Below are 26,442 nucleotides of genomic sequence, written 5' to 3'. Positions count from 1 at the left end.
CTCTCACTTAGAGATAGGGTGAGAAACTTGGTCATCCAGGAGGGACACAGAGTTGAGCCGTTGCTCCTCCGCATTGAGAGGAGCCAGCTGAGGTGGCTCGGGCATTTGGTTCGGATGCCTCCTGGACGCCTCCCTGTCCTACCGGCGGGAGGCCCCGGAGACGACCCAGGACACGCTGCAGAGACTATTTTCTCTCGGCTGGCCTGGGAATACCTTGGGATCCTGCCGGAGGAGCTGGTTGAAGTGGCTGGGGAGAGGGAAGCCTGGGCTTCCCTCCTAAAGCTGCTGCCCCCGCGACCCGACCTCGGATAAGCGGTAGAAGATGGATGATGGATGGATGGATGGATGGATGGATGGATGGATGGATGGATGGATGGATGGATGGTAAACCGAGAGTTCTTTTGTGAGCGAAATGTTTCTTGAGATAGACAACTCAAAACGGGTATGTCTTTTTCATAGGTGCAGCCACCGAAAGCAAAGGTAAAATCTGTTACATTTGAAACAACCTACATTTAACATTCTTCGGCCTGTACAGCCTTTTTGGGACTGTAAATGATCAATGAGCTTGTCTTTGAACTATATATAATTATATTATGATAAATTGGGGCACGGTAGTCGAGTGGTTAGCACGTCCGCTTCCCAGTTCTGAGGTCTCCGGTTCGAGTCCAGGCTCGGACCTTCCTGGGTGGAGTTTGCATGTTCTCCCCGTGCCCGCGTGGGTCTTCTCCGGGTACTCCGGTCTCCTCCCACATTCCAAAGACATGCATGGCAGGTTAATTGGGCGCTCCGAATTGTCCCTAGGTGTGCGTGTGAGTGTGGATGGTTGTTCGTCTCTGTGTGCCCTGCGATTGGTTGGCAACCAGTCCAGGGTGTCCCCCGCCTACTGCCCAGAGCCAGCTGAGATAGGCACCAGCAGCCCCCGCGACCCTTGTGAGGAATAAGCGGTCAAGAAAATGGATGGATGGATGGATGGATGGATAAATTGGGTCAAAATTAAATAAAAAGGAAGTTGTGTCAATAGGATTTGTGGTTGTTGACTACAGTGCATGGAAATCCGACCATCCACACGCCCATGCATGCATCCATCCATTATTTGTGACCATTTTGTGCACTCAAGAGTCAAATGAAATGTTTTAAGAATGTACTATGACTAAAACTACTGCTACTACTACTAATAATAATCCATCTTAATTTAGTTATGTATTTTATCTTCTTCATGCCATTAGACATGCCCTTGTAATACACAAAAGCTTCACTCAGCGGATAAGCTGCTAGACTTTCACAAAATGGGCAACAGAATAATATTAAGCCATTTACTATATCAGTTTCAAATTTTTAATAACACAGTGCCTCTGTTTAAAACCTCTCCACTCTAGCTGCAATGAATAGATAATGGGAAACATAGAACAATATATTTTTTACACGCTCTCGAAGCAACACAAAGATTGCCTTCCTCCGTCGATTTTGTTACCCATCAAAAGACAAAAAAAGTTAAAAGCCCTGAAAAATCTCATTACAAAGTCTATTTGCTTCATCTACGTGGCTCAGTGAGGAAGTTGATTGCATTTTAGTAGTTCATTAATAACTGAGTATGTGAACAATGGTAAAGGGAAGGCTTCTTCATCTTGAACTCAAACCACTTGGGTCATATGATTTCCAGGAGCAACACAGTCATTTAGATTTACACCTTATATATATATATATATATATATATATATATATGTATATATATATATACATATATATATACATACATACATTTTCTTGACCGCTTATTCCTCACAAGGGTCGCGGGGGGTGCTGGCGCCTATCTCAGCTGACTCTGGGCAGTAGGCGGGGGACACCCTGGACTGGTTGCCAGCCAATCGCAGGGCACACAGAGACGAACAACCATCCACATTCCAAGCACACCTAGGGACAATTTGGAGCGCCCAATTAACCTGCCATGCATGTCTTTGGAATGTGGGAGGAGACCGGAGTACCCGGAGAATACCCACGCAGGCACGGGGAGAACATGCTATATATATATATATATATATATATATATATATATATGTTATTGCTAATGCAGTACAAACTGTGCCACTTTCCCACTGGTTAGCACTGGTGTGACCAATATTCTTAGTTGGTTGCACCAGCACAAAGGCAATTGGAGACCTCCTAGTTGCAAGAGCCAATTCTCTCTACCTGTGCCTAGATCAAATCCACCAAAATTGTGTTACATAACATCACCTGTGCCACTAGATAGATGTGCTTTTTGCAAGTCTAAGCTCACATCTACTTTTTGACACCAAATTGCAAGATGCGCTGGGGCCGCGTCAACCAGAATGCCCAGCAAGGCTAGCGTGTCTACCAAATTCACAAATACGCTAAACTAAAATGTGGCCCAGCATGAAAATAAAGATGCGCCTGTTTTGATGCCGAGCACATAGGTGCCTGTCGATGAAAATAGGGCCCCAAAAGTGTTTAATTTAGTTAATAGAATTGTTGCTCTTTTGAAGTTTTCATGGAGGGCAGGGGTGGAATATCCGGCACCACAGCTTTGTCTGGCTTCTTCACTTAAAGGTGCATTGTGCAAACTTGTCACTTTCTTACTCACGACTGTCACCTCTGGCCTATAGTGTAACTGCAGCCTCTGTGTAAAGGCGCCGCTCCACATATGCACTGTCATGAATTTGACCAGATGGAATATTACTTGCACACACGGAATAAAACATTGCATATGCGACCATTTTGGTTCGCAATCTTGTCCCCTGATTAGGTATGCCTGGTGTGGTAGTGATTGAGGGTCAAATTAAAGGCCCCCCAGCCCAAAAAATACTTTAAAAAACTTAATGTGGGAAATATGTTTTTCCACAGCCCAATAACAAGTTAGCATGACAAAAATTAGCAGGGACTGCATTGTTCACTTTTATGAACAATTTGTCTAATGACTCAATTACTTTGCACTCCTAATTGTTCAGTCAACAAATACACAAAAGGGTATTTGTGCCTCTGGTTGCATTCTGACAAATTACTCACACATTTACAAATTTGGGGACTTTTAAAGGTCATCTTATGTTACTGTGTCGTTGCCCGTCTATCAAGACCTATAAGTCATATCCTGGTCAGCCAGCTAACCTCCCATATCTTTTCATCATTTGCTTCCTGTCTACCTGAAGGGTAATTTTTATAGTGAGTCTCCTCAGGCCATCATAAAACTGTGCACCAAAACACCCCCTCATCCAACACACCACACACACACGCACACATGCATCCCGATCGCACCCAGCTTGAGAGCCTTGAGCGGGTTCCAAACATATGCAAGGGGCACATTAGCAGTCTGGCAGGAACTAACACCCTCCCACAAGAGCTGGCACTCTTTGGACAAGCTGGAAGTCTCAAAGTGGGCTTACTATAATCCAGTCACAGTCATCCATTTTTTTTCCTGCAGTTCTCGTCACCCACTAGGGACACAACATAACTATAAATTAAATGACTTTTTGATTAATTACGGTAAGGATTAAGATGATAACAAAATCCCAAACTGTGATGAAGTCACTCCAAAGTACCAAAACAATGTCTAACTTATTGTTACATCATTGTGGTCTTACCTGCGTACGGGACGGGGGCATCCTTGTCCAGAGCCACCAAAGGAGGATCAAGCAGAACAATGTCGGAGTTTTCGGTGATTACCCCATGATATGATGTCTCAATCCATGGCTTGTGTTTGTTCACTGTGGGAGACAAGGTATGAAATGTGAGTGATGTTTTGCTACAGGGTGCAACAGAAAGGTGGAGAGACGTGTTAACATCTTCAATTTAAATGTCAAAGAAGAGCAACATTGACCTGCACACAACAACAACAAAATGATGCAAGCCTCAGCAAACATTCAGGAGTGTTTTTTTTTTTTTTTCTTTTTGCGACACCAGCCTTATTTTAAGGTATCGGTACTCGTGACGGTGGCCAATACCAATATCGGCTCTTGGATGTTCGAATCATTTGGAAAATTCTAACTTTCAAATGTTTTAATAATACCTGAGTTATTTTTTTCAAGTAAAGCATGGCCAGCCAACCACATACCTCCTTTCAGATGTAGCTTTGATTGACAACTACGGCTAGCCAATGACAATCGGGATTGGGAGGGTGGGGTTGGGGTGGGGGCTTGTGACGCACGCTTTGGAGACGTGCATTAAGCCAAATTTACTTCCGGGTTAGATAGTAGTGTGCTTTCGCCGGCCGGCGCTGACACAATGATCACCAAATGCCAAACCTCGATCCAGGATGACACAGTTGACTTTGCTGGGAATCCTGCGTCCACTGGTCCACTAAACACCGTTTACAAGTGAGTGGCAAACTTTTGTTTTGATTAGTCAAGCCACACAGCACGGACGAATTGTAGCAATACACAGTAGCCTATGTGGCTAACAGACCCACGCAGTCACACAAACACAACAACAACTTTGGAGCATAAAATTATTTATCACTAAAGCACAGTTGCAGTAAAATGTAAGTTGAATTCTCTTTTTTTATATTGTCAAGTTTGTTAATGTTGATGACTGTCACTAAGTTCTAATGAAAAAACAGCCTTTTACATATCCCTTTGGATTAATATTTTGCTTAGTTTTTCACTGCACCCATATGTCGTTTCTCTATATTATCGACATATCTCAACTCAACCTTATTTATAAAGCACTTTAAAACATCCATTGCTGCATACAAAATGTTGTGCATGGAATAGAAATCAGTCTTGCAGTAGAGACAAGTAAAAGAAAATAACACAAAATAAAATTAATTCTAGTAAACATATGTAGGTAAGTATAAAAGCAAATATATATATATATATATATATATATATATATATATATATATATATATATATATATATATATATATATATATATATATATATATATATATATATATATATATATATATATATATTTAAAAAAAATCTAACAAGATGTAGGGAAGTGAATAAGTAAATAGAATAAGTATAAATAAATAAAATAACATATCGTACAGCCCTAAATCCAAAAAGCAAATGAAGGCAACTGCTAGCCAATCCCAGATAGAACCACTACCAGAAATCCTGCCTAGGGTGCCGTTGCTTAGGAACGCCACGCTATGTATAGCATGAGTTGATAACTTCATTAGGTATTATGTTTTATACATATTTATTAGCTACGGGCGGCTAACTGGTTAGCATGTCCGCCTCCCAGGTCTGAGGACTTGGGTTCGAGTCCAGGCTCCAGCCTTCCTGGGTGGAGTTTGCATGTTCTCCCCGTGCCTGCGTGGGTCTTCTCCGGGCACTCCGGTCTCCTCCCACATTCCAAAGACATGCATGGCAGGTTAATTGAGCGCTCCAAATTGTCCAGGTGTGCTTGTTTGTGGGATGGTTGTTCGTCTCTGTGTGCTCTGTGATTGGCTGGCAACCAGTCCAGGGTGTATCCCTCCTCGTGCCCAAAGCCAGCTGAGATAGGCTCCAGCACCGCCCGCGACCCTTGTGAGGAATAAGCGGTCAAGAAAATGGATGGATGGATGGATGGATGGATGGATGGATGGATGGATGGATGGATGGATGGATGGATATATTAGTTATGTTTTTGAGGACTTTGTTAAATCAAAAATGAGATCAGAGAAACCCTTTCTAACATTACTGAAACCATCGTTTTAAGTTTCTGCCTGAAAATCATTGCTAATTAGACAGCCTGGATAGAGTCATAACATGATACTGTTTTATCATGGAATGAATATGCACGAGTTTGCTAGTAAAAGTGGTAAAATGAGACTTTTTTTTAATTAATTATAAAAGCCAAGCCTTGGCATTTAGGGACCAATTAACTTGCTGCTTCTGTGCATTCAATTTTAGGGGAATTGTTATGCGTCATTGCTGCCAAAACTGCCGGTAAGAGAAAACAGTTAAGTGGCAGCCTTAGGTGGTATTTTGTACAACTTGATAATGATAACTATAAGAGATGCAGATTTGATCCCAATGTGTGACATCTCATATGGACGATGGGGCTTTTGGCGACTTCACTTGTGTCATAGCTTTAAAGCCCTGATGACATTTAAATTATTCCTGACCTAATAATTAGTTCTTCGAACCATAATTATTTTAAGACTGCCTAAGGCCGGCCTGAATGTTTTGTTAACAGCATTTCTAAGATTGTTTATGCACTTCAAGTTACTCAGCACTGATGTTATGCCTGAAGAAAGTTTATCCAGTCATAAAATGCATACATCGAAACTAGCAGGAAAGTGATGTCACAATTTACATTTGAGATAACATCACTCCAGTAGTATCTTTATGTTGACATTGTGCCAGTTGTGACAGGTTAATGATGACTCAAGCTCAGATCTAAATTGACCTCAGCTTGTCGATATTTCCCCCATCAGTACTGATTTCCTCACATTCAGTCATCTCTGAAGTGTCTCAGTTGGGTACCACCACCCTCATTCCGTCACAGATGAGAAATACAAAATCTAAGATGTCTGAGCAGAACGGGATTATTGGATTGACACCATGGGACGTACCACTGGAGTTCACCGATATGGTCCACTTTTGTTGCAAATAATTCAGTCCAGCACAGGTTGTGGAAGATGAGAAAGGGGTTTACAAATGAAAATGCCAACCCATCAGCTCCATGATTCCCAAAGGAAGCATTTCAGCCTCTTGCCTTGCCGGAATCTGAGCTGCAGCTTGACACTTCGGATGGGTTTACAGATTGCTGTCTCAGTTGGATGCCAAAAAGAGCAACAATGCGTCAAAGATTGATCCCAACTGAACTTTTAGTCATTGTTCACAGACATGTCTACAAATGACCCCCACAATTATTGGATTTGAAGACAGCATTGATGTTTCCTCAATGAATCACTGAAGTAGCATCAGTGTAGCACAAATGCTTAAAGGCCCAGTCTGCCGGTTTCAGTCAGGAAAATGCACTTTTTAAATACAGGATTTAAACAAAAAAACTACTTCTCAATTTACAGATCTGGGTTTCTCTTAATTTCTGGTGGTGGTTTTGTCAAAAACACCCACACCCCCAGCCTGTATTTTGCGATTTTGTGTTTGTTTTATAAACAGCGGGACGTTTCTGTGGAAAGACAGTGTTTACACCCCTCCAGCCAATTGCAGGGGGGGTCACAAACCGGGCCGGGCGAAGTGACGTCACTCCTGCGGCAATTTAAAAGCACGCACGGATTTTTTTTTTTTTCACTCACTCATTCACACATGTAAGCTTCTGTGAGTGAGTGAATTTAAGCTTGAACTTCTAAAGTTACCTTCATTGCTAAACGTCAACCATTTTTATTTTTTATTTTTGTAAATGACTCACTTCAATAGGACTATTTGTCTTTTTGACATTTTTGATTGAACCGAGCAGTACTCATCTGCACTGTAGCCTTGAGGTTCCAGAAGCCGCTAATGGGGTATACAGTATGCTTATAGATTGGGACAAAAGAAAAACACACCTCAAACGGTGCTCCATGTGACCTCAATTTTCAAAAGCAAACAACATTCATTGGCACCTAAAAGAAACCAGTAAATGGCGTGTGGTAACAACTCGTTGTGAATGGAAAGAGGGCACGTTTCCTCAGGCTTTTGATGAAAAGACTTTCACAGTCACTGGAATTAAACACACCATTCTGATTTGTTATCTGGTGATAACTGAAGGACTGTGACCAAACAACATTTGTTGTGCTTACTTTAAAACCAAAGCACAGGTTTCAATACCATGACCTTCCACATAGAGAAAAAGCAAAAAGGAAAAAATGTTGTATTGTAAGAATGATCAATGATCATTTTCTGTCTTTCCCTCTCACAAACACAAAATCATTTGAGGGTCCCAAGGCAAACTCAGTCATGGGTTTAATCAGCTGTGGACTGCAAATTTGGAATATTAATGCTTAGCAACATTTTTTTTGTTGATGGTAACTAAGTTAGCATTATCATCAAAAAAGTGAATTTGAAAAAAAAAAATCTCCTATTTCCTGAGCTACATAACATCCTTAAAATAGTTCTTGGTGGTTATTATCTAACAAGTGAGTCATTTAGATGTTGTTTCTCCACTTTTGCAACTCTGCTTCATTTTCCTCACAACAAACCAACAAGAAGAGCTTCACTACCCTCTTCCAAATCATGTACCCTTAAAAATGATAGGTCAACATTTGTACTGACCCACTAACTTTGGTCAATTTGACCCGACTTTAGATTGTCTGTACAAACAACTCACATTTTTTTTCGTTGTTTTGTCCCTTGTTTTATATAAAAACTACCCAGAGAAATTTGGGTCAAATTGACCCAAGGTAGCAGGCCAGTACAAATTTTGACACACATTGGGTTGTTTTGACACGGCAGTATGTGCAATATGAAGATATAATAGTTCATTGCAAAATCACGATAGATTAAGCATTAAGCACATAAATTAAGATTAAAACCTAAAAAATTGCTTTAAACTAGGGATGGACGAGTACTGACACTAGGTATTGGTATTGGGCCTATACCCAGCCTTATTTCAAGGTATTGGTTACTCATGACGGCAGCCGATACCAGTATTGGGAATCCTCTTGCTGGACGTTTTATGATCAAGCCCATTAAGAATTTATGTATTTAAATTCAGTTTATTCTGTTAAGTTCACTTCAGTTTATTCTACAAAATGTGTATTATATGACCAAATGAGGGCGGCACAGTGGTTGAGTAGTTAGCACGTCCCACTTCCCAGTTCTGAGGACTCGGGTTCGTCCAGGCTCCAGCCTTCCTGGGTGGAGTTTGCATGTTCTCCCCGTGCCTGCGTGGGTCTCCTCCCACATTCCAAAGACATGCATGGCAAGTTAATTGGGCGCTCCGAATTGTCAGTAGGTGTGCTTGTGAGTGTGGACGGTTGTTCGTCTCTGTGTGCCCTGTGATTGGCTTGCAACCAGTCCAGGGTGTACCCTGCCTACTTCCCAAAGTCAGCTGAGATAGGCTCCAGTATCCTTGTGAGGAATAAGCGGAATTAATTAACACCTCAAGAGTTGAGTATTCGTAGTGATATCGGTCTGAAAAAAAGTGGTATGGAACATCATTACTTTAAATCAACACAAACTTCATATAATGGAAATCGCAAGTTTGCCTAATGGTAGACAAACATACCGTAATACACACAAACATACATGGCCTACTTTCTGTTTTTACACAATGACAGCTGCACCACTACTGCATATGGCCTGCAGTACTTATTAACACATTCACTGCCAGCCCAGCAAAAAATGCATCATTTGACGTCTTTTGCCGTCAATGGCAGTGAATGAGTTAAATGATGTGTTAACCATGAAAACAGAGGTTTGACTTGGACATAATCTTACACACCTTCTATAAGTAGGTTTTCTGGCAAATGAGTTGAGTTAAAGGCCACTGAACCATTTTTGTTGCTCAATTAAATCCAGCCACAGGGGTTGTGCCAAACAGTTATTAAACCAGTACATGCTAATATAATCAGGTAGTGTGACAGATGAAAGGTAAATGTTGGAGCTCAGATGCCCTCCGCTGCCAGTCAGCATGACTATCTCCCCTTGCCATTTCCTTCCCAATTAAGCTGTGAGCCGTGGATTTGACTGGAGGCTCAGGAGGGCATGGCAGAGGTGCAATGGCGGCTGATTAATCTCTGACCCAGCCCACAATGTGCCACCACAACTGTGCTGCTGGGTACCAGCTCCACAGTGGTGTGTGCTGCAATCTGAACACGCGCCGGGGGAGGCAATGGATGAAGAGAAACAGTTGTAATTAAAAAAGAAAAAAAATCTGTAGGAAATTAAACTCGGATTGATAAGGTCAACAAAGGGGCTTTGAGGAGTATATCAGCATAATGAAAAGTAAACACAGAAGAGACAGTAAGCCATAACAGCAACAAACATGTAATTACAGTGACAAAGAGCTGTCATCTCAAAGATGGGCCACACCAAATTATTGACAGGCTTTTGTAACATCACAAGATGTGACTTGCTCCTCATCTCCTCGACCATTTCAACAATCCACGCCTTCTTTGAACCTTGGAGATTTTTATAGACGCTAATCATCTCTGCACTCTGGCTTCTCAGTGTGAGCTGACATGATCCAGGAAATAACTTGATTCAAAAGCTTCAAAGCAGATTTTACCGAACATGGAGTCTTCAATATCCTATCACTTATTTAGATTGATTAATTAGATTAATTGATTCCCCATTGGTTGATTGATTGATAGGAACACATACACAGTAAAAAAAAATAAAAATACATATAGAACAGAAAAATGCAGCAATAAGTTACTATCTTCGGTCCAGTTTAAACTCAGACCCGTCTTCATGGGTTGGCCATACGTGGTCATAATATGCTTGTGCCACCCCACTAGAGGCAAAAATCGGTAACAAAAACAAAACAAAACAAAACTTGTTTTTAAAGTTAAATGTTATTTTATTTTTGTGTAGCATTGTATAATGTGGCATAACCGGTGCTGGACTGCAACCTGGCATTCTGACTGAAGCTCGCCGGCCCAGCCCGACTCCTGACCACCCCTAGCTACCATGTAGCCCTGCCACTGATTAGTTCAGTTTGCTCTCTATTTTGCAAATTTGATTAATGGCCTACTCCTTCTGAATTGTGGGCCGGTCTCTTGGGGTAAAATGGAGGTATGTAATAATTTAATAGCACTGCATCGGCCCCAAAAGACGCTGGCCCATCGGGCATCTGCCCTGTAGGCCTATGCCAGATCACCAGTCCAGTCTTGGGCATAACATGTCTGCAAAATATGTACGTCTTTATAAACAATGAGGGCTGTGGTAGACTGGCACAGGAAACTGTCTATAAGCATATGAGGACATATCTACTTATGCCCATATCACCCTCTAAAAATATCACAACAATCACCCTAATATTTTGTGTTTTATGGATGAAACGTTCCTTCCCTTAATGCAAGATTGAACAGAAATGTCTGGATTTAAGCAGTTCAAGATAATGGATGGTTGGATGATTTTAAAAATAAGCAGAACACAATATTCACAATAAGGCCTCGGCAATGAGGCAACATGGAAAATCTGTACCCGTAGGAAGTATTGTGACCCGTTTTGGGCTTTTTGTTGGTTCTGACCAAGTCATTTCAAAATAAGATGGCCTACGGGCTACAAACTTAAAATTGTCCCTCTCGTAAAATTAATCAAGCAATACATAAGACAAAGCAGCCATTTTCACTGTTTATAAACTCACTGCCCATTCATCTATTCCAGCATCCGAGACTGCTTGGACCTCAGAGGGGTGGTGACAGATGCTCGATGGCTCCGTCTCACAAAGTAGTAGATTACTATGCTGTTACCTGTACCTTCGATATATCCACTTCTTGTTTACACTTGTCTGCCTCAGAATCCTCGGCATTAATTGTGTTTTCCTTTTGTAACAAGAGCTAGAAAATATGGAGATAAATTTTCCTTTCCCCAATTTTTCCATGCACCAAATGTTGAGCAAGTAGCTCCTGCATGATAAATAGCCAAAATACTTTGTATAAGAAAATCCACAATAGTTCTTCAACGATAGGATAACTATAGACAACAAATTTAGCTTTACATTGCACATGTGAGAATAAAGTTCATTTGCCGTTATGATGACCTTTATATCTGTCACGCCGCCACCGGTGTGACGGCCATGCTTTTATTTTGGTATCCATGTTTCCTGTCTTATCCTGAAAATCTAACTCTCCTCTCACCCCAGGTCACTTGCCCTTCCTGCCGCTCACTCATTACCGGTCCCCGCCCATGATTATCACCACCTGCCACCAATCAACCCACACAATAAAAGCCACCTGCATTCTCCCCTCCGTTGCCGAAGTGTCACCGTCAGTGCATGGAAGCGTCCACAGTCCTCATGTCCTTGTTCCTGTTGCCTAGCGTTGTTGCTTTGTTTTTGTGCCTTTTCATCCCTTTTGGAGCGCCTTTAGTTACCCCTTTTGCCTTGAGCCCTTTTTCCTCCCTAGCGGAGCGCTTTCTGTTGTCCCCAGTACCTTTTGCCTGTTTTTTCCTCCCTAGTGGAGCGCTTTTTGTTCTCCACTTTTTCCCCTCCCTGTTCTCCTCTCAGTTTGAGAGGAGACCTTTGTTGGCCGGAAATAAACCTGCTGCCTTGGTGGCCTACCTTACGCCTGCGTCTGAGTCCTACTTGTCCTCGCCTTGTCAGTACACTTCGGCCAGCATGGACCCAGCAGGCACGGTCGAGGCCGCACTGCAGAGCCAGGAGGCCCGGCTCAACAACCAGGACTGGATCCAACAGACCATGCTGTCCCGGATGGAGGAATTGACCAGCCAGGTCCACGAGCTGGTAAGCCTTTCACGGCGTCAAGCGCCAGCTCCCACTGGACAGATTCCTCACCCTGAGTTCTCTGTACCGACCACGCCATTCACCGGGGTAGGATTGAGACTGGCCTCCCCAGAACGATACTCCGGTGAACCCGGACGCTGTCAGACTTTCCTCACGGAATGCGACATTCATTTCGAACAGTTACCACAGGCATTTCCCACAGCCCGATCCCGAGTGGCCTTCATGTTGTCTCACCTGACGGGACGGGTCAAAACCTGGGCGACCGCGGAATGGGCCAGGGGTTCCTCGGTCTGCCAAAGCGTACAGGACTTTCAAATCGCTTTGCGCCAAGTCTTTGATCCAGAAAACAATGACCGAGAGAAGGCACGAGCACTGAGCCGACTTCAGCAAGGCAACGAATCTGTCAGCGACTATGCAGTTCGCTTTCGAACGTTGGCAACGAACAGTGGCTGGAACGCCATCGCACTTCACGACCATTTTTTGAAAGGACTCTCACCTGCCATTCAAGAGCTTCTGGTTCCCGTAGAGCTCCCCGCGGACTTGGACGCCTTGATTTCCCTCACCATCCGGACCGATCATCGTCGCCAGGAGCTGGCCAAGATCGGCGGACCGCGAAGGAGGGAGGAACCTATCCCCTGGACGCGGACACCGGAGGCCAGAAGGCCGCGATTCATCGCTCCTTCCCGACCGGAACCAGGAGAGGTGGACCTCGCTAGCGACGAACCCATGCAACTGGGAAGGGCTCGGCTTTCGCCGGAGGAGAGGCAGCGCCGACGCCGAGAGGGCCGCTGCTACTATTGTGGTGGTCTTGGGCACTTGGTGGAATCCTGCACCACAAAGGCTCACTCTCCGGTGAGTCCTCCGTCACCCCGACCCGCCAAGAATCACAGACTTACGCCAATTCAGATAATCCACCACAATGTCACCATAGATCTGTCAGCCCTCATCGACTCCGGATCCGACGAAAGTCTCATGGACTGGGAGCTCGTAAAGCAAATACGAGCCTCCACCGAACCCCTTTCTTTGACCATCCAGGCTCGAGCGCTGAATGGCAAGGAGCTCTTCCAAATCACCCACATTACTGAACCTCTGGAAGTCCGAATCGGACCTCACTTCGAGACTCTCCGTTTCCATGTTTTCCACGCCGCTTCCCCTACTTTGGTTCTGGGACACCCTTGGCTGTGTCTACATGGTCCCAGAATCGACTGGAACACTGGAGTTGTGCTGGAGTGGGGAAAAGACTGCAGCTCTCACAGGTTGGAACAACCCGCACCCCGAAACTCCACAGCCCAGGTTCACCAGGTGACTCTCGTCCCACCGGCTCAAGAAGAGTACCCGAACTTGCACACTGTTCCCTCCTGCTACCACCATCTGCGGGAGGTCTTCAGCAAGACCAAAGCCATGACTCTCCCTCCACACCGCCCATATGATTGCCCGATCGATCTGATTCCCGGCTCAACCATTCCCAAGGGGAGACTGTACTCGGTCTCTGGACCCGAACGCCAAGCCATGAACAGTTACATTGACGAATCCTTGAAAGCCGGCCTCATCCGACCGTCTTCCTCGCCTGCAGGAGCAGGCTTCTTCTTTGTGAGCAAGAAGGATGGATCCCTACGCCCATGCATTGACTACAGCCCCTTGAATGACATCACGGTCAAGAACCGGTACCCATTGCCATTGATGTCCTCTGTGTTTGACCAGTTGCAACAAGCTAGAATCTTCACAAAGCTCGATCTCCGCAACGCCTATCACCTCATCCGGATCCGCGAGGGCGATGAGTGGAAAACTGGTTTTAACACGCCCCGGGGACATTACGAGTACCTCGTCATGCCTTTCGGACTCACCAATGCACCAGCAGTCTTTCAGGCCATGATTAATGAGGTACTAAAGGACTTTATTGATCACTTCGTGTACGTTTACTTGGACGACATACTAATATACTCTCCTGACCTAACGAGCCATCGAAACCACGTGAACCGAGTCTTGCAACGCCTGCTGGATCACCGGCTTTACGTGAAAGCAGAAAAGAGCCTGTTCCACGTCAACACCATCTCCTTCTTGGGATTCGTCGTGTCACCCGGAAAAGTGGAGATGGAAGCGGACAAGGTCAGCGCCGTGAGAGATTGGCCCACGCCGGACTCACGAAAGAAGGTGCAACAATTCCTCGGATTCGCCAACTTCTACCGGCGATTTATCAGAAACTTCAGCACCATTGCCGCCCCTCTGCACGCCTTGACCTCCCCACAGGTTCGATTTAGGTGGAACACAGAAGCAGAAAGAGCATTCAAGGACTTAAAAGCTCGCTTCACCAATGCGCCAATCCTCAGAGTCCCTGACCCCAAACGCCAGTTCGTGGTGGAGGTGGACGCCTCGAGTATTGGAATTGGGGCAGTACTGTCTCAGCGTTGTCAGGGGGACGGCAAGACACATCCCTGCGCCTTCCTCTCACGAAAATTATCTAAAGCAGAACGCAACTACTCAGTCGGTGATCGGGAGCTCCTAGCTGTAAAGGTGGCTCTCGAAGAGTGGAGACACTGGTTGGAAGGCGCCGAACTCCCCTTCGTGATCTGGACCGACCACCGAAATCTGGAATACCTACGCCAGGCCAAAAGACTCAACCCTCGACAGGCCAGATGGTCTTTGTTTTTTAACCGCTTCGTTTTCTCTCTGACCTACAGACCCGGCAGTAAGAACGTCAAGGCTGACGCTTTGTCAAGAATTCACGAGTCCGAACCACTGGAAGCCGAGCCTGAGACCATTCTGCCCCGGGACTGCATAGTCGGGGCCATGAGGTGGCAAATTGAGGACGACGTCAAAGAGGCACTACGGAACGTCACTCCCCCCACGTCATGCCCACCACGCCGACTCTTTGTGCCTGAGGAACTGAGGGCCCAGGTAATACACTGGGCCCATACTTCACGATTATTTTGCCATCCTGGAGTCCGCAGGACCATGTATGCTGTCGCCCGGAGATTCTGGTGGCCGGCAATGGAGACCACAATCAAGGACTACGTAGCTGCCTGTCCTACCTGTGCCCGCAACAAGACGTCAAACCAGTCCCGGATGGGTCTACTCCAGCCACTACCAATCCCATCCAGACCATGGGCGGAAATTTCAGTGGATTTTGTGACCGGACTACCACCATCCCATGGTAAAACCACAATCCTCACAGTCGTCGACAGATTCTCTAAGATGGTTCGTTTCATCCCATTAAACAAGCTCCCATCCGCCAAGACCACAGCCGACATCATGATCCACCACATATTCAGGTTTTATGGTTTCCCCTTACACATCGTTTCCGACCGTGGACCACAGTTCGTCTCCCGTTTTTGGACTCAATTTTGTAAAGCCCTAGGTGCCAAAGCTAACCTGACTTCTGGGTACCATCCTGAGGCCAATGGGCAGGCAGAACGGCTGAACCAGCAGCTCGAAACCGGTCTCCGATGCCTCGTCTCCCAGAACCCGACAACCTGGAGCAAGTATCTAGTATGGGTCGAGCTCGCGCACAACTCTTTGCCCACATCTGCCACAGGTCTCACCCCTTTTAAATGCGTCCACGGCTACGATCCGCCATTCTTCGCCGAACTGGAAGAGGAGGCAACGGTCCCCTCGGTCAAGGCCATGATCCGTCGGTGCCACAAGGTCTGGTCGGCGGCCCGGACGGCGCTTCAACGCCAGGGAGACCGGGTGAAGAGGGCCGCCGACCGGAAGAGGAGACCGGCACCAGAATACCGCCCAGGCCAGCGAGTTTGGCTATCAGCCAAACACCTCAGGCTCAAGGTACCATGTCCAAAGTTGGCCCCGCGCTTTGTGGGGCCTTTTCCAGTAACCAAGTCCATAGGGCCTGCCGCCGTTCGACTCCGTCTGCCACGATCCCTCAGAGTCCATCCTACATTCCACGTCAGCCAAGTCAAGCCTGTCCACGAAAGCCCACTGGTCCCCTCCGAACCCAACCCGCCCCCCCCAGAGATGATTGAAGGCGCCCCCGTTTACAAGGTCAGAAAACTTTTAGATGTTCGTAATCGGGGCCGCGGGAGGCAATACCTTGTCGACTGGGAGGGGTACGGCCCGGAGGAAAGACAATGGGTCCCCTCCCGGTTCATCGTTGATCCCTCCCTCATTGACGACTTTTACACTGAGCACCCTGACATTCCTGGGCCGTCAAGAGCCGGCCGTTGAGGGGGGGGTACTGTCACGCCGCCACCGGTGTGACGGCCATGCTTTTATTTTGGTATCCATGTTTCCTGTCTTATCCTGAAAATCTAACTCTCCTCTCACCCCAGGTCACTTGCCCTTCCTGCCGCTCACTCATTACCGGTCCCCGCCCATGATTATCACCACCTGCCACCAATCAACCCACACAATAAAAGCCACCTGCATTCTCCCCTCCGTTGCCGAAGTGTCACCGTCAGTGCATGGAAGCGTCCACAGTCCTCATGTCCTTGTTCCTGTTGCCTAGCGTTGTTGCTTTGTTTTTGTGCCTTTTCCTCCCTTTTGGAGCGCCTTTAGTTACCCCTTTTGCCTTGAGCCCTTTTTCCTCCCTAGCGGAGCGCTTTCTGTTGTCCCCAGTACCTTTTGCCTGTTTTTTCCTCCCTAGTGGAGCGCTTTTTGTTCTCCACTTTTTCCCCTCCCTGTTCTCCTCTCAGTTTGAGAGGAGACCTTTGTTGGCCGGAAATAAACCTGCTGCCTTGGTGGCCTACCTTACGCCTGCGTCTGAGTCCTACTTGTCCTCGCCTTGTCAATATCACTATCAGAGAAGAGTTGGTGTACACCGGTAGGATCTCAATAGATTGTGCTGAGCAGCTTCAACAAGTGAACAATAAGTGCATTTTTGGATTCTTGACTGCTGATGATGTGCAGCCCTGCAAGGTAGGAAACACTGTTTATGTCTGTATGTGTTTGTAGATGTGGTTCAACAGCAGGCCGGTCAGAACAGTGGCTTTAGACGATCTTGTTAAAATATTGCTGCAGATCTGTGAAAACACAGTGGGACCTTGCCAAGCACATCAAACACAACTCAATACAGGGTGATAGTTTTGGACTAGACAGGCGATCAGAAAACACTGAGAGGAAGGAAGGAAGGAAGTCCTACCCACATATCAAAACCTTTTTTTTTTTTTTTTTGTACTTCAGTGAACAATGCAATTTTGTTTTTGGCATTTCTTTCCCTCCAACCTCGCAGCATTGTCGCTGCAGCACAATGATAGAGCCCATGACAAAGGTCAGGCATTCACCATGAGCTTCTTTTCCAGCCTACTTGGCCAGAGTGCAGCCCTTGCGACAGGAAAAAAAAAAAGATCATTCAAATTTGCCTCTGAGCTGTTCATGGCTGTGTGGTGATGTTACTGCATGAGAATCTACTTTCAAATGGGGACTTTTAAACCTTGGGAGATAGCAAAAAGGCTGACTGCACAATTACTCTGCTGATCTGCTGCTCCAAGCCCCCATGAGGTGTATGAGAAAAACAAGGAGAAGTAAATATAGTCTAGTTGTGTGGGATGGATATAAAAATATCGCTAAAACAAACAAAAACCCTAAAAGCATTGCTCAAAATGAACCAAAGTGAATGTGTAAGCCGGAAATACACTTTGGATGCCATTAACACCAGCTGCCATGACCCCTCTTTATCAAAATTACTTCACAGTCACAAATGCTCCCCGTATGTGTCATTTTGAGCCCTCATTATAGTCCATTATTGTATGTGCAATTTCTGATATGGCATTTTCAGCTTCCTGCTTTTCTCACCCGCACATGAACTATAATGCACACTGCGATAGACCTACAGTACATTTAGAAGTACTGAAAGGTGTGGGGAGTAACAAGAGCTCAAGATGGTGAGTCGTACACATGCTCTGAGCTAGGGAAAGAACAGATTATACACAAATATGTTGCAATTTCTTCAAAAATAACACCATATTAGTTTACCATTGCCTGAATGAGCCTAGGTAAAAAATCATTTATTTATGAACAGTCTGAAATTATTCTGATATTGCCTTTGTGAAAGCCTGAGCTTAATTATAACAGACGAAGTTGGGACAAACATTTAGCACATTTTAATGCAGCCATCATTTCCAGAACTATAAAATTCACTGGCAATTTTGGCCAATTAGGGGTTCTTTAACCAATGAAGTTTGGTCTCCTTTGCCCACATTCCTCGGCGTCCATGGTAACAATATTGCACTGGTCTTCATCACCAGCCTTCCATCATCAAAAGGTGGCACTGTCATCCTCACTGTGGTGGACATATTTTGGAAGGTTGTCCACTTTTGAGGACGTCCCATCTGCCACAAAACCTAATGACCTATTGGTCCTATTTTCAACTGCATAACATTCCATGTTGGAGTCTACCAGCAGTTGCACATTTTGTACCTGATTCGCACTGTTGATGCGCCGGTCGTGGACTTCACCACGCCACCATATCAACAATGCTCTTTCGAGTTTATGTTGTGTTCAGTCCACATATCAAATTCCTGTTCGCGTCCTGACCATTTGTTCTGACCTGTCTTCTGTTCCCACAGTCCTTCAAACCTCTTCGCCTCCGAAGTTTTTTTCTCCGGCCACAGCCATAACCAAAACATAGCTTTGCATCATAACATGCTGTGCTCTCTTTGACCTGGGTAATCCTCATGATCAGAATGCTAATAAATGTTCAAGCGGACTTCTTTGTTTGTTTCCATGACAAAGTGTTCATGAAATAAAAACACTGCATGAAGTTTAATAGATTCATCCAAACACCTGCTCGCTGTGCATTGTGTTGTGCCCGCTGTGAAAAGACACCTATAATGCATTGTATAACAATTGGCATTTCAAAGCACTGAGAGAACAGCATGCCATCCAAATGCAGGCACATTATACCTCTGACCTTTCTGTTGTGCTAAGCTTTAAAGTGGACCTATGCATTTTCATCAGTGAAGGTAATAAATAAAAAGCCAGCACTAAAGGATATAGAGGAGTTTCTAAAATGAGAGACTTTGCAGTTGTGGTGATCTGAAATGTGTGCAAAACTAAAGGAATTCAGTTGCAGCTACCAAAGAAGAGTTAGTCCGTGCGCAATTGTCTAATTGATGCCTTAAAAAAAAAAACAACAACAACCAACTTTACTATCTTAACATTACTGATTAGAACTGTGCAGTGCTTACACACAATTCTACTGTCCAATGATGAGACAGCGAGTAACTGTGCAATCAACGTTGATTGTGTTTACTATGTAAAGTAGTTTATTTGGCCTAACCACTTTGGTTTCCCATCATGTTTTCGTCTTGTTAAAAATGTGTGTTTACTGCTTGTGGTAATTAGCCAAGGAAGATGGCTACAATTAGGAATGAACTCTATAATGTTATTGCAATCTTCTGAGCTCCAAATAAGTGTTATGAATGGCTTCACTTTGGTGTGCACGCATCTCAGCCTGACTCCATTTATTTTGCATAGGCGATGACAGGTCAACAAAGGCAATTACAGCAGTTGCCTTTAAGAGTTCCATTTTCACCACAAAGAAGGGTAATTTCATTCAAATAGTCCTCATTATTGAGCATGAGTTTTCCGATCAATTTGAAATATTGTTCAGGTTGAATACCTCCATTCATTTGCTTTCAAAGCAGTATGAACAGTATTCAGCACTGCCACTGACGGAACATGAAATAAAGCAATTTTAAGTAAGGGCAATTGGGCAAGTTTTAATCATACTAATTCATCTTAATATTAGCATTTTATGTTTCAAAGACAGTTCTAAACGTTTCACATTAGTGGTTCTAAACTATATCCATCTATTTATCTATCTATCTATCTATCTATCTATCTATCTATCTATTTGATCGACCGATAGATCGATCGGTCTATCTATCGATCTATGCTGTCAAAGTTAAAGCATTACCTAATTAATTACAAAAAAAATATCACATTAATCATGTATTATGACATTCAGAATATTTGTTCATGTCAAACTACTAAGGTCATTTTTTTTTTCCATATTAAATTATGAGGAGGGTGAGAGTGTGCAGTGGATCAAAAAATGTTGCAGACGTCCTCATAACATTAAATGTCGAAAGAATGAACGTATAATGTTGATAAAAAAAAAACTTATAATGTTGATAAAAAAAAAACTTTTTACGTTAATGATTAATTGTGATTAATTCCTTTAGCACGCTTTGAGAGTTCCACATCATTTAAAAAAAAATCATCATTTAAAAATGTCATAGTTGTAAATACAAGACAGACTGCAACATATGTATTACCTAGAATAGATTTTTCCTGCTTGTCAACTGTAAATGTGTTGTCAAGATTATGAAAAATTGAAGTGGAAAGAAGCTATTATTATAATCGGCGCAAATGATATTGGCTATGAAAAATGACTTTAATCTTGAGTTGATGCATGATGAAGGAGAGCCTCGCATACAACAAACTACCACCTGACATTTGCTTGGCTTGTGAGGAAAAACTTAGGCAGGCATTACTGTCTGACCACTGACAGACGAGCATTTCTAGTCATTCGATTACGCGTCTGAAACATTGCAGGAAATGGAAAAAAAAAAGTCTTAAAGAAAAGCTACACAACAGAACTAGAATAGAATAGCATGTTAGCTCTACTAAAGTGTCTTTCATCAATCCCTGCAGTTATTGAGAGAATTGTGATTGCTACCTAGATTGGCAGTTGGAACAAGCAATTTTGACAAACATAGCAAGAGCTGCATGAAACATAACATGAAAATATTGTTGTCATCCCAGTGTTTACTGCCTCCTCTATAATGAGCAAGAGCACTATGAGCCAAACTGATGACCTTCTGAGATAAAAAAAAAAAAAAAAAAGAAAAGTCCTTGGGCATTGCAACAGTATCATAGTATCATAGCCCATTCGACTGTATGGGCACCTCTTTCAGCATTTCGTCACAGGCAGAACTCTGACGGGTTCACATAGAGTAGCATGACCCTGGTCTAGTATGAGGCTCCTGCAGTACTCCATCAGTATTCCAGGTGAGGCCTGTTCCCTATGAATATCTGACATGATTACCAACTTGCCAACAAGAGCAATAGTGACACTGGCTGCTGCTCAAAGGCCCCAAGGCATCAAAAGGAATAACATGCTGCTGCAATGGAAGCTGGAGGATAGACTCAGGAAAAGCCCAGTCAGGATTCAGACCTCTCCCAGTGCGTATTATTTTTAGCTGACTTGAAATAAAATTAAACGCACAAAAGCTTCAATGGAAGCAAATAACAAAAGGGCCTATAATCTAGTGACAGTTTGTAAGGATTTATCAAGAGTCGGCAAGGAAATTTCTGCGTTTGCATAATTGCATTGCAGTGGCTGGTGTAGTCATCAATCACCTTTAAGCTGCTCTGTTAGTCAGTGCAGGTCATTCTGGTTAATAGAAACAATGATCAAAGTCAGCCACTTGCTTATTCCAAAGCAGCAGCCTTCATCTGTAAAAATTGATAAATATTAGCTTGGTGCCCCAGGTTACAAGTGAGCAGCTTGGCTTATTCTTTGTAATGTATTCAGGAAAATGCTCATATTAAATTCAACCACACACACACATGGGGTTGATTAAAGAAAGGTCAAATTTCCATCTGTCTGCTCTGCATCCTCCTCTCTTTTCTTCAGTTCTGCCAAATAAATCTCATTAAGATTTTGGGGGGGTTTGAAAGAAAAACATTCATTTGCAAATATTGAGTTGGGGGGGACACACCTGTTGAAGCAAGTGTAAGTGAAATATGTTGTTGTTGTTGTTGTTTTTTTTTTTAACTTTTGGTGGTTGCTATCTCACTGAAAGTGTGTGAAATTTCTTCTGGTTTGTGTTTGAATCAATGATCCAAGTGTGTGGGGAAACAAAGCTAAACAAACAGCAACAAAAATCAAGGTTTATTGAATTTTTCTCTTGTATTGTCTACCTGATTCTTCTATTGAGGACACCAAGAATAAGATTATTTCTATTCACTCCAGCCAGGTATTTTCTGCAATACTTGATTAAAGTGAGGGGCACAGGAGGGATGAATGAAGGGAAGAGAACAATTGGGAAATTGCTGTACAATAGCCAGCTTGATATGCTGAGAGGTAAATGTGGAAACAAAAACAAAAAAGAGGATATCAATGCCATCTTATTAAATCCTGACAAATTTAACTCATATTTAAGTATGTTTAAGTCAAGTGAACCACTTACTGACTTCAGGGCTCTCCTCACTATTCTACTGAAGAACCGAATAAAGCCGAACGGACAGACACGTCTGTTAGCCATGATCCAATGTCACCAACAACAAGATAATTTGTGACATGCATTATATACTAAGAGCTCAGTGTCAGCATATGTGCATCAACCATATATTATCCATTCGGTTGTACAATGTACATGTTATGTCAGGACGATGTCAGTCATGCTCTGTCACACACTGTAACAGCACATTTTGGAGGTCATAACCTTCAGCATAGTCAGTAAGAGTACAGCGTGTGTAAATTAATTATTAACTGTTCCAAGTCATCAAAACAATAAGGAACACATTACAAGGAAAATTACACAAAAATAAAATTATGTTCGCAGATAGCATGTTTCTTTCTTCCTTCCTTCCTTTCCCGTCCTTCTTTCTTTCTTTCTTTCTTTCTTTCTTTCTTTCTTTCTTTCCTTCTTTCTTTCTTTCTTTCTTTCTTTCTTTCTTTCCCTTCCTTCTTTCTTTCTTTTTCTTTCTTTCTTTCTTTCTTTCTTTCTTTCTTTCTTTCTTTCTTTCTTTCTTTCTTTCCCTTCCTTCCGTCTGTCCTTTCTTTCTTTCTTTCTTTCTTTCTTTCTTTCTTTCCCTTCCTTCTTTCTGTTTTCTTTCTTTCTTTATTTCTCTTTCTTTCTTTCTTTCTTTCTTTCTTTCTTTCTTTCTTTCTTTCTTTCCCTTCCTTCCTTCCTTCTTTCTTTCTTTCTTTCTTTCTTTCCCTTCCTTCCTTCTTTCCTTCTTTCTTTCTTTCTTACTGTTTTTTTTCTTTATTTATCTTTCTTTCTTTCTTTCTTTCTTTCTTTCTTTCTTTCTTTCTTTCTCTTTCTTTCTTTCCCTTCCTTCTTTCCTTCTTTCTTTCTTACTTTCTTTCTTTCTTTCTTTCCTTCTTTCTTTCTTTCCCTTCCTTCTTTCTTTTTCTTTCTTTCTTTCTTTCTTTCTTTCTTTCTTTCTTTCTTTCCTTTCCTTTCTGTTTTCTCTTTCTTTCTTTCTTTCTTTCTTTCTTTCTTTCTTTCTTTACTTCCTTCCACATGCTAAGGGATCAATAAAGTCAAGTCTAAGTCTAATCAAAAGGGAAAATTGTCACGAGTACAGTATAAAAAGAAAGGACAATGTCAATAAATTTCCTCATTACTCATGTCATTGTGACATATCTCGAGTCTTGATACCATGTCACGTGTTTTCACGGTATAAAAAAAAATTAATTGGAGTGTTTCACAGTCATGACATCTCTGTGTAACCTAACTTATTTATGTATTTATTTATTTATTTATTTTTATTTATTTTCATTTCCTACAGCTGTAGATCCAGTTTAAAAAAAGTACATCGGAAGTGCATAATGTATGTTTGCACATATTAACTTTATCTACATGTATTAATATTAAATGTTATTGTGTGCCCATGCATAGCCATGGATGCCATTCCATTATAGTGCATGTGGACACCCTTCAATGTGAATAAAAAAAAAAAAAGTGTAATTAAAGCCTGATTACCTACTAATGCCTTCCGCACGTCTCTTTCTCCTCCCCAGCTCCTTTCTTACACCCATTCCCAGTTCAATATTACAAAGCCTCTTGTATCTTATTAATGAGATGCATTAAAGTGGAAAGATCTACCCCTCCACCACTTCTCCCCGCCTATATTTCATCCCATACACTTAAAGGCATTACATGCATAGAGTTCATTTGCTGGCAGAATTGTATTTGCCCTTCACTTTATATTCTGCAGGCACTGTGAACCGTGTATACACCTTGCATTATACAAACCCCCACGGAGACGGGAAATCTTCATCACTAGTCAAATGAAACAATGTGTGTGAACGGTGGGTGGTTTAGGTAGTCTAATCATTGCTCAGTTTACTCCCAAGTCTCCGTGAGACATACAGCCAGTGATGTGTAAAGGCAACTTTCTTGTAAGATAAGTATGATAATGCAGAATAATTACCAATTTGTTGGAAAGGAACTGTTGGACCCTGACTAGGCTGAAACAACTTTAGAAGTTCTGAACCGTTGAGAGCAGTTTATCAACAGATATGTTGCCGTGGAATCAGTCTTGCATTAAATGCAATATCTTCACGTCTCATCTGCATTTTGAGCCTTCTATAAACACTCTCAAACTTACAAATGAGTTTCACTTTCAGTGATATAACATGATGAGAAGTGCAGGTTAGTTTGCATATGTTATGTGCCCCACTTGCTGTTCGGCTGTATAGGTACTTGATATTCAGTGACATTTGTTCGCGCTCCTTTGTGCCAGCTAGCAGACCACATAGTCAAATAGGACACCTTATATTTATACCTTAGAGGACATGAAGGAAGCAAATATACAGTTAAGAACGGTGTATTGCAATTTATATAGATTTGACATTTTAGTAGGGTTTTTTTTTTCTCTTTTTTTTTTTTTTACTAAGATTTCAATTAAGAGTTGATCAATGATTCATTAGTAGTCTCAGCTTGCCCCAGAGGGCAACCAGATATGTGATTCCAATGAGTGATTTAAGCTTTGCAGAGTTATTCAGGTGGTAAGAAGTCTGAGAAACATAGGAAACGGAGTCACTTATCTAACAAGATTACCAAAGTGATAAATATACAGATGAATCTTTGTTTCCTGGGGTCTGGAAGTTACAGAGAAAAGATTCATGCTTAAATGTTCTGGGCTCTTAACGGACACTTTTGCAAGAAGTAACATGAAATTCTCATTCCTTAAATTACCCAACCCTAATATTAAAATGGGAAGCAGAAAAGATTTGGGAGCGTGCCGTGCACTATTTTTATATTTACCTCAGACTCAAGCTTGTTACGAAAATAAAACCGGGCTAATCACAGAACGTTGTGTCCTGAAGTGTCTTCATTATTCTCCATCTTAATCCTGACAACATCCGGAACTGTCAGGATAATTCCACCTCAAACAATTCACTTCGTAAGCATCTCGGCTGATCAATAACTGCATGAATGTACTTCAAGACCAAAAAAAACAAAAACAGATGCCATCCATTATCTTTTATGTACAAATACAGTGCTTGGATTGTTGAATACATCTACAATAACTTTGCCAATATATTCAAGTACTAAAAACCTCATAGTTCAACATGGTGTTGAGGAAATGATGCTGTACAAAACAAAGAAAGAATACACCAGATATTATGATGGACAGATCAAATAGTATATTATCTCCAGGTCGGTTTAAAGGGGGGGAATACATTATTATTATTATTATTATTATTATTATTATTATTATTATTATTATTATTATTATTATTATTATTATTATTATTGGATGATTGGTCATTTATCTTGGTCACTCTCTCTGTCCTGTGGGCCTGTTCATCATGTTTTATATCTCTCCTCGTCAGTTCCTCGATAGCGATTCCACAGTGTCAGCCAATTTGTGTCCAAGTGTGGCCCAGAAGTGGCAGCGCTCGGCTGATTTGACTGATAACAGACTGAATGCTGGCTGTCCACAAAGTTTACGAGGAAAGAAAAAAAAAAAAGTCAGGTGAAGCAAAGCGACACTGAGATGCAGATGACTGATGAGACGAACAATTATTTCATTGTTTGTAAAATGTCAGTTGCTGCTGTTATGTTATATAAGCTGAAACTGATGTAGATCAGTGCGACTTGCACCACATTGCACTATATGATGTTCAAGTAAAGTCTAAAAGGCTCAGTGTGAAATACTTGACTTGTCATAAAGGAGAACCACTCCATAAAATGCCCCCACACCCCCCTCACCCCCTTTCCAGTCATAGACTGCTGATACAGTGTCCTGGGCGGATAATGAATCATTTGCATTTACATCAAATGGTGATGAGGGGAGTGGTAGAGGTGGTGTGGGAGAAAATGAGGGAGGGTTAAGGTCAAGATGTACTTCATAGAGGAGACACTAATCTCTTCGACGAAAGAAAAAGAAATGGGAGATGGGTATGACTAGTGAATCAGGAGCATGGTGGAAGCACATTCAAAA

The 26,442-nt window shown here is 42.8% G+C and overlaps 1 protein-coding gene across 2 annotated transcripts in view; it reads right to left on the bottom strand.

Moving 5' to 3' along the window:
- The window catches only part of LOC144033188 (calsyntenin-2-like), a 239,778-nt gene that overhangs the window by 123,989 nt on the left and 89,347 nt on the right, over positions 1-26,442 (bottom strand). For both annotated transcript variants that reach the window (XM_077541104.1, XM_077541106.1), the window contains exon 2: positions 3,594-3,716. In XM_077541104.1, the coding sequence (XP_077397230.1) occupies positions 3,594-3,716 (123 nt within the window). The remainder of the gene's footprint in view (positions 1-3,593; positions 3,717-26,442) is intronic.

This window comes from Festucalex cinctus, chromosome 13 (assembly GCF_051991245.1).
Source record: "Festucalex cinctus isolate MCC-2025b chromosome 13, RoL_Fcin_1.0, whole genome shotgun sequence".
In the NCBI taxonomy this organism is placed as follows: domain Eukaryota; kingdom Metazoa; phylum Chordata; class Actinopteri; order Syngnathiformes; family Syngnathidae; genus Festucalex; species Festucalex cinctus.
This window is presented reverse-complemented; position numbering and strand designations above follow the sequence as displayed.